At 39.3% G+C, this 8714-nt stretch overlaps 1 protein-coding gene and 1 long non-coding RNA gene across 2 annotated transcripts in view; both read left to right on the top strand.

The window, feature by feature from the left end:
- The window catches only part of LOC104949557 (thyroid hormone receptor alpha), a 7023-nt gene extending 4537 nt beyond the window's left edge, over positions 1-2486 (top strand). The window contains exon 3 of the mRNA XM_010775926.1: positions 329-2486. Within this exon, the coding sequence (XP_010774228.1) occupies positions 329-579 (251 nt within the window). The 3' untranslated portion in view covers positions 580-2486. The remainder of the gene's footprint in view (positions 1-328) is intronic.
- A 1191-nt stretch (positions 2487-3677) lies between these two features.
- LOC104949556 (uncharacterized) lies at positions 3678-8109 on the top strand. The gene is made up of 2 exons (XR_798812.1): positions 3678-5107; positions 5191-8109. It is a non-coding gene; the product is annotated as an uncharacterized lncRNA (long non-coding RNA).
- The last annotated feature ends 605 nt before the right edge of the window (positions 8110-8714 follow it).

Below are 8714 nucleotides of genomic sequence, written 5' to 3'. Positions count from 1 at the left end.
GTGAACATCAGCAGGAGAGGACTCTTTTGTGATTTTATGAAAAAGTCAGAATTTTACGAGTTTTTAGAAAAAAGTCAGAATTCTGAGATTTTCAGAAAATAGTCAGAATTATTGAGAAAAAATTAGGATTTTCTGAGAAAAGTAAGGATTTTAAGATTTTCTGAGAAAAAAGTCAGAATTTTTAGATGTTATGAAAAAAGTCAGAATTTTAAGATTTTAAGCAAAACGTAAGAGTTTCCATGAAAAAGTCAGAATTCAAAGCGTGTTTGAACGCACTCATCCTAACTCGTTTTAAGGCAACTGTGATGTACCCTCCCTCCCCCCGCAGACCGCTCAGGACTCACCAACATCGAGAAGATCGAGCAGTGTCAGGAGGCGTACCTGCTGGCCTTCGAACACTACATCAACTACAGGAAGCACAACATTCCCCACTTCTGGCCCAAGCTTCTGATGAAGGTGACGGACCTTCGGATGATCGGAGCGTGCCACGCCAGCCGCTTCCTGCACATGAAGGTGGAGTGTCCCAACGAACTCTTCCCCCCTCTCTTCCTGGAGGTCTTCGAGGACCAGGAAGTGTGACTTTAGGAACGTTTCCACCACAACACCCCCTTTAAAAAGAACCCTAAACATGGAAGGAAATACATTTGAGGGGGGGTTAGCTGTGGTGGAAGAGCAAAAGGAGTAGGACAAAAACTGGAATTGATATTTTTTTTTATTCAGTGGAAACGTACCCTCTGAACTTCGTTTTTTTGTCCTTTTTTCTCACAAAACCCAGCACCTGCCACCAGCAAAATCACATCGACTTCACTTGAGCGAAATACACACTGACAGGTACACACACACAGTTAATAGATGTAGATATAGAGTGGTGCAGGAATGAGTCCTATAATCCCTGGAATGAATCGGCATTTCCGCACTTCTTGTTCCCTCTACTTGGAGGTCAATGGTTTCCTGAATGTGTTATTGGTTCTTATCCTGATATAAGATCTGTAGTTAACACAAGCTGAAGAGGTTGTTGTTCTACGACACATATCAGTAAATACCCCTCTGGTGGATTTAAAAACGGAGGTTGCTAACAAGTGTCTAAATGAGACGACTATACGTCATCACGCCCAACATTAGCCGCCTTTAGCTTAGCATTTAGCTTAGCTTAAAAACGGTGGTTGCTAAAAAATGTCTAAATGAGACTTCAAAACGTCATCATATTAGCCGTAAGCATCAGAGATTTTAGTAATCCCATTGGACCACAGGAGATGCTGCCTTCAGGGGAAATTGGACATCTCTGCACCACTCTATCATAAGATTCCTAACAAACTGCCAGGACCGTACAGTGCAAATATATGCAAACTCCAGCCTCCTCAGTTATCTCCTGTTGCACCTGTGTGGACTAGCAGCTGCACTCTCGATAATGCAACCCCCCCTCTCCCACCTCAACCACAGCAAAGTGTTTTATCTCTGGGACCTGACCATCAACTCTCCTGAATGGCGTCATCCATCTGATCCCCCCCAGTATGAGTGTTTGTCAACCTACCTACCCCCCACATACCGACCTCCGTCTGAAACACATCCAACACTCTTACCTCGTTATGTAGTCAGATGTATTTCCACATTACTGAGTCTTCAGTTAATGCTGGTGTTAGGAGCCGCTACAGTGGGAACACTGGTATGGAGCCTTTATCTACAGCGTAGGTCCTTTTGGTGCCAGCAGACTAAGAGTTATTTAACCGATTAGTCATTATTTTATGCTTTTACATGAGTCACACAGTCAACAAAATCCTATTAGCATCAAAATACTCGATCAAGAATGGACAGCGCTAACTATTTACGCTTTCATGACTGCATGACACATTGAGATGCATTAAAACAGCTGCATCCTTATGTCGTAAAACTGCAGAAATATTTGGTAAACTTCAGTGAACTTGAAGTGTTATATTATTTTTTTAGATTAATATCAATATGCTAACATGTAATTATACATTATCAGCCTTTTCAGAATAAAGTGCATTGTAGCTAAAGGCTAAATATGAAGTGTTTCCACTGCTTTTATTGTACGGTATCACTTACTGTACTTACAAATATAGTTAGGTTACTTTATTTAAATGCATGACTAAATCTGCTTCATGGTACTTAGCAACACTAACAAATAATAGAGTACTTACATAAAATATATGAATATATATATTAACACAATACCTCTCCGCCTCATACCTCCTTCATTACCTCACACTCATGAATATTACACCCAGTTGTTTTTATTTTTATGGATTACCTCATTTGTTTAGTTTTATCTTCTGATTGGTCCATCGCTGGCAGATAGTGATGGTGATGTCACGCAAGCCCCTCCCCCCATTCACCTGTACCGACAGATTCTACCTCACCTGTCATCTCCGTGGAGCTGCCCCTCTGTCTGCGACACACACACAAACACACACACACACACACACTCACACACACACACACACACACACACACACACACACACACACACACACACACACACACACACACACACACACACACACACACACACACACACACATGCAGGGATAGACTCTTCCTATATGTGCGGCCAATTCATTTTCCCACAAGTGGTCCCAGATTGGATCTTTTCAGAGTCCCATTACACCTCACCTTGGCTGACCTTAAACACACACACACACACACACACACACACACACACACACACACACTCACACTCACACACACCCACACACACACACACACACACACACACACACACACACACACACACACACACACACACACACACACACACACACACACACACACACACACACAGCAATAGGATGATCAGCGTCTCAGCAGCCGTCTCCAGGCTGTCTGTGCTCACTATCACTGTGAAGAAACTCCGACTGGGAACCGCTGGCTCTGTAACTCATGTGCCTCACAGAGGTCGCTAATACAAATATACAGTATACAGAAGCATATATTTATATATACATAGATATATAAATGTTACAGTTATTATATGTGACATTAGAGCTATCATTGGTTGAGTTAACGCTGCCAGCTCAAATCACGCATCCATTGTTGTAGCAGAGGGTTCATAGAAGAATATATAAATAATATTTATGCATCATTGCAGTCATATGATGCTTGTTTGCCTTGTCGTCATCACCAACTAACCTTGGAAGTTTACCCACCTCTTGCTCACCTCTAAAGTCACGTCATACAGCACAAAACAAGAAGTACCTTAAGCAGAAACACATGTCTTTGTCCTCCTCGCACAGGAGTACACTCATCTTAGATTTAGGATTTGAACTGGCAGCCGTATCTCTTTCTCTTTCTCTCAGCCAAAGGATCACTGGAGTAATCCTCCCTCCCCCCCGACACACACCAGCACCACAGAGCACACTGCCTTCCGCCACGATCAGTTGCACCAGCATAGCAGAGAGAAATAAGTTAGTCACCGTCCTCCAACACCCTCGATCTCCATTTTCCCCTGGACATGCTAAAGCTAAGCTAACGAGTGCATGACTCGAAATGCGCGAAAAGTAGTGAAAAAGATTCTCATTCACAATAAACCGCATGAAACGTGTGACTTTTTAAGATTCATGACTCTTATTATTAGGATTTCGACATTTAGCTTTTAATTTAGATTTTCTTTTTTATTTATATACTTTTTACTTTGACTTTTTTTTCGAAATTGTGACTATTTTTTAAATCCGACATTTTTTCAGATTTCTAAATTTCTTTCACAGTTCTGTCTTTTAAAGGTTTATAAAACTTTTTTTTGTATTGACTTTTTCTGGGATTCTTTTGACTTTAATGCCAATTTTAGACTTTTTTATAATTCAATTTTTTTTAAAGACCTCAATTTTTTTTAAAAGTTTGACTCTAACCTTCTAACCTAGAAATCCACAAATGTACGGAAGTCCTGCAGGAATTATTTCAACATTGATTCAACAGTCCTACAGACACTGTTTTGCAAAAGCAGTGATTTCAAGGCTCCGTCTGTCGCCTCCACCTTTTGCAATATATAAGCGAAAAGTCCACGTCTTTTCCGCTCCGAGGTGTCTCTCTTTTAACTGTCTCTCCGATCAAAGTCAAGGTTTATGTTACGTTTACAATAAGCTACAAATGTGAACTTGATGCTAAGCTGTGCTGCTGCAGCGAAGCACAAACTACAACACTCAGAAGCAGATCATGCAACTTCTTACAACAGATAACTACTTACCCAGGGACACATCTGTAAGTCAGCATCCTTTCCTCACATCTTCTCCCGTCCTTCCAACACCTCAATTTACAATCCAATATTTATTTCACTCTGTCCTCTTAGTATGCACCTACTTCCCTTTCCTCACAGGAACCTACCCCAGCTCATTCTAGCAATCTTTTGTGGACATGGTCGACAATCCCTGCAGGAATATGTCCACATGTGGAATGTAAAATACTGAAATTGTACGATTAAAGACACTGTGTGAAGATCCACACTCATGTTGTTTTTGATGTTGTTGATGTTGCTTTCGTTGTGCACCAAGTGTTCGTTGTTGCGCTTAAATCTAAGGTTGAAAGCAAGCGGGGTAAAACCTCCATCGTGTGAAAGAGTGCTACTGAAATGTCCTTTTTATTCTTTGATATGGTGTGTTTATAAATGACCTGTGGTGTGAGGAATTGAAAACCTCTGAAGCAAGAGATGAAGTGACTTTGTTTTGGATTGAGAAAAAAAATCTTTTTTTATGATTATTCTTTTAATGTCGTTATCAATTTGCATCTGAGTTTCTTGGTAAGTGAATGTCTGTCTATCTGTGTTGATGCTTTACTGTGATAAAATGGCTGTATATGCACTTTCAGACCATCATTGGTGCAGTATCTAGTGCTCATACGTCACCTTAGGGCCAGGGTTCACATCACCTTCAGTTCAGCTGAAAATACATCTGCATGAAAAACAGCCTGCTATTCAATTTCTGGGACATGTGATCGGATTTAGCATTTAAAAAAGTGTTAGTTGCCTTATTCTGTTTTTATAATCTGTGATGAAATGTGTTAAACATCTGTAATAACATTATGAAATTCATTTAAAGGAGTAGGCCCATTGGTTCAGTACTATATCTGATGAGAGTTTTAGCATCAGAGCTAGCTTTGTGTACGGTAGCACTTTAAAATATTCTTTGTTCTCATAGATGACTTGCATTAATCAAAGTATAACCTTTATAATAACATAACAAGGCATTATGGTTTGGACCCATACTGTTGAATTTTCAGAAAAACACATTTTCAAGTTTTTTAGCTAACATTTAGGTTTTCCCGCCTTTTTTGTTAGCTTCCACCACGGCTAAATATGCTAGCCTGAACAGTGTAAACATCTTTTTTTTAGACCGTAATATGATCTTAACGGCTCAAATGTCATTAAAGATCTCCAAGATACAAGATTTTTCTTAAATCTACCTCATATTAGCTATTAGATGATCAGCAGCTAACGGTTATCTCGCTAACTAGCCACTAATATTCCTTATAAACGTGTTATAGCTAAACAGAATAAAATGAACACACTTAAAGCCAAGCATTCTGAAGGTGAATGTATTTGGGACAATGATTAGCTGCAGGCAATCACACAACACTTGTCTTGAATCTAGCTCAAATCAGCTATTAGAAGGAGCCGCAGCTAACGGCTAACTCGCTAACTAGCTGCTAATATTCCTTAAAAATGTGTAATATGTAAACAGAACAAATTACACTTAATGTAACATCAGATTCAGTGTGCATTACTTTTGGATTATGATTAGCTGTAGCTAAATTAGGATCTGTACTCGTACGTACAAGCAATTAGCATTTCAACAAACAAGATTTCTCCAAAAAGTCATCTTGTTGAAGGTTTTATTCATCTAAAGCACAATTTGTTCACTCTCTTAGACTAATGCTAGTCACATATATGTCTAAATATTGATTCCCAAACCCTTATAGCATGCACACCGCTCTAATACCTGCCTGTTATTACTCTCATATCAGTGAATCAATGGGCCAACTATTGCAAACCTGACAGAACAAAACAATTTCAATTAATGCTTTTTTACAATTAATACATTTTCTTGGGGACTGTATGAACATATTGGTATAGGTTATGCTCCATGTCCTGCAGACGTTACACAACAACATATTTTGTTGAACTAAATACTTTGACAATTAATACCTTTGTTAGGGTTAGGGTTAGACACATTATTGACATTTGGAGGGGAGTTGAACCTTGTGTTTTACTTAAAGAAAAACTAAGAAAGCATCAAAATAGTTATTGTACCTTAACCCAAAGATCTCAAAAGCATTACCAATTTCAAATGTGAAAGAAAACTTGGACTACCAGCAAAAAAAAGGAAGATTACGTAACGCTTCCTCGTTTCTGACCACCACAAATCACTTTCATACAGTCCCTCACCGCTTGTTATGGATGAATACAGTATTTTTGTACTTCTACTATCATTAATAGTTTATTATTTTGGGGAAAGTGTTTTGTAAGTTTGTTGTAAATGAAATTTTTGCCAAATCTAATATTATAATTAGTTGAACTGAGAGTGAATGAACCTGAATCCTGCTTTCCAACGTTGCTTGGGCTGTATCACTATTTGCTCTCACTCTTCTGATCTGTGTCAAAAAAACACAAAAAACAACAAAAACAACATAAAATACGTCCTTTTTAGCCTTTAGATTGCTCACAAATCTGACTTTAGACCAGGGCTCATCTTGCAATGTACAAATCTGCCGTGTATTAATCTCAATGTCGTGATAAGAATATTGCTTGGGGATAAAAAAAGAGTTAAGTAACGTAAAGAAAATCACAAAATACAAACCAAAAAAATAGATTTATACAACAATTCATACCTCATTGTACTGCTTTGTGCCAGATTAAAGGAGGGGGAGCGATCAGCCTCAAGCAAAGAATCAACAGTGGTTGGAAAAAAAAGGAAGCGGACCCAACAGGGGTCTCGGGAACATAAAAACCTGGCCCCAAATTAGTTTGACTAAAATGGGGTATATTTGTCAGGATGATTGGAAATGAAAATGTGTTATAGGAGGAGGTGAACCTGTGGGAAAAGAAATGCTTAATGATATGTTGTAGACATTCTCTTTTGAAAATGACTGCACTTACTTTGTTATGTCTATAAGAAATTGATAGCATGAAATATGAAGCCATGCGTTGCGTACTTATCAAAAAGCTCTGCCTGTTCTGCCCTGACAAACCAAGAGAGGACGCTTCACAAGACTTAGGGTGCATCGAGTAATTTGGACATTTTTAGGTGACCGTTTTAAACAATAGAGCGGTGCAGGAATGAGTCCTGAAACCGGGGGATGGGTTAGCATTTTAGCACTGTCCCCTGGTCTGGAGGTCAATGGTCTTCTGATTGTGATTTTGGTTGTTAGCCTGAAAAAAGTTCTCTGGTTAACACAAGTTGAAAACAAACGCTTTGTTCTACGACATGTCAGTGAAAACATATTTAACATTGGCAAAAGAAAGTTGGCCATTTCGCCTTTAGCTTAGCAAAGCAGTTCCTTTATAGCCTGGCTTTAGCTCTAGAGCCTAAAAGTGGTGTTTTCTGCTATATTTAAAAAATCCAATGGGAAAATCCAATTGCTTTTAGTCCATAGGGGGCGCTCTTGCAATGCTGACTTTAAAAATAGTTCATTCCTGTATCACTCTATTGCAAAGAAAATAAAAAAAAAGTGTTCTCTCCCCTCAAAGAGCTTTGAAGACAGGTGTGATCTTCTTCGAATCTGAAGTGCAAATATGCAACGACACAGACATAGATTGTGCCTTGTACGAGATTTAGGTTTAGTTCCCAAACAGTTTCCCCCGTGATGAACATGTCCTCTCTTGTGCTCTTCTTCACAGTGACTTTATGCAGCGGCACTTAGACCCTAATTATCTGAGAGAATGGCAGCAGCCATCGTCGAATGGCACGGCACAGTGTTGAATGTAAATCTGAATGAGGTGGAAGCACGGGGTGTTTTATAAAGCTGGTCGTGGGTTTGTAATGGGCACGGTCGGTGTTTGTCTTGTTTCCTGTGACAAATCATTCATGGCCCAATCTCAAAGGCTCAAAGCTGTTTGTGTTTGTGACATTCATTTAAAACATTATACAATTATTTGATATCAAATCTGCGTCTTTGTCTTTGTTCAGCTGCAAAAAAGGACACAACAAACTCAACGACCGACATGGAAAGGACTCTTTAAAGTAGAGACACTACATACTGATATACACCTGAACATCAGCAGGAGAGGACTCTTTAAAGTAGAGACACTAGATACTGAACACCTGAACATCAGCAGGAGAGGACTCTTTAAAGTAGAGACACTACATACTGATATACACCTGAACATCAGCAGGAGAGGACTCTTTAAAGTAGACACACTACATACTGATATACACCTGAACATCAGCAGGAGAGGACTCTTTAAAGTAGAGACAACATACTGACATACACCTTAACATCAGCAGGAGAGGACTCTTTAAAGTAGAGACACTACATACTGATATACACCTGAACATCAGCAGGAGAGGACTCTTTAAAGTAGAGACACTACATACTGATATACACCTGAACATCAGCAGGAGAGGACTCTTTAAAGTAGAGACACTACATACTGATATACACCTGAACATCAGCAGGAGAGGACTCTTTAAAGTAGAGACACTACATACTGATATACACCTGAACATCAGCAGGAGAGGACTCTTTAAAGTAGAGACACTACATACTGA

The sequence above is a fragment of the Notothenia coriiceps genome, unplaced genomic scaffold (assembly GCF_000735185.1).
Source record: "Notothenia coriiceps isolate Sejong01 unplaced genomic scaffold, NC01 NC01_scaffold00016487, whole genome shotgun sequence".
Taxonomy (NCBI): Eukaryota; Metazoa; Chordata; class Actinopteri; order Perciformes; family Nototheniidae; genus Notothenia; species Notothenia coriiceps.
The sequence above is the reverse complement of the archived record's forward strand: the minus strand, read 5'-3'. Positions and strand labels throughout refer to the sequence as shown.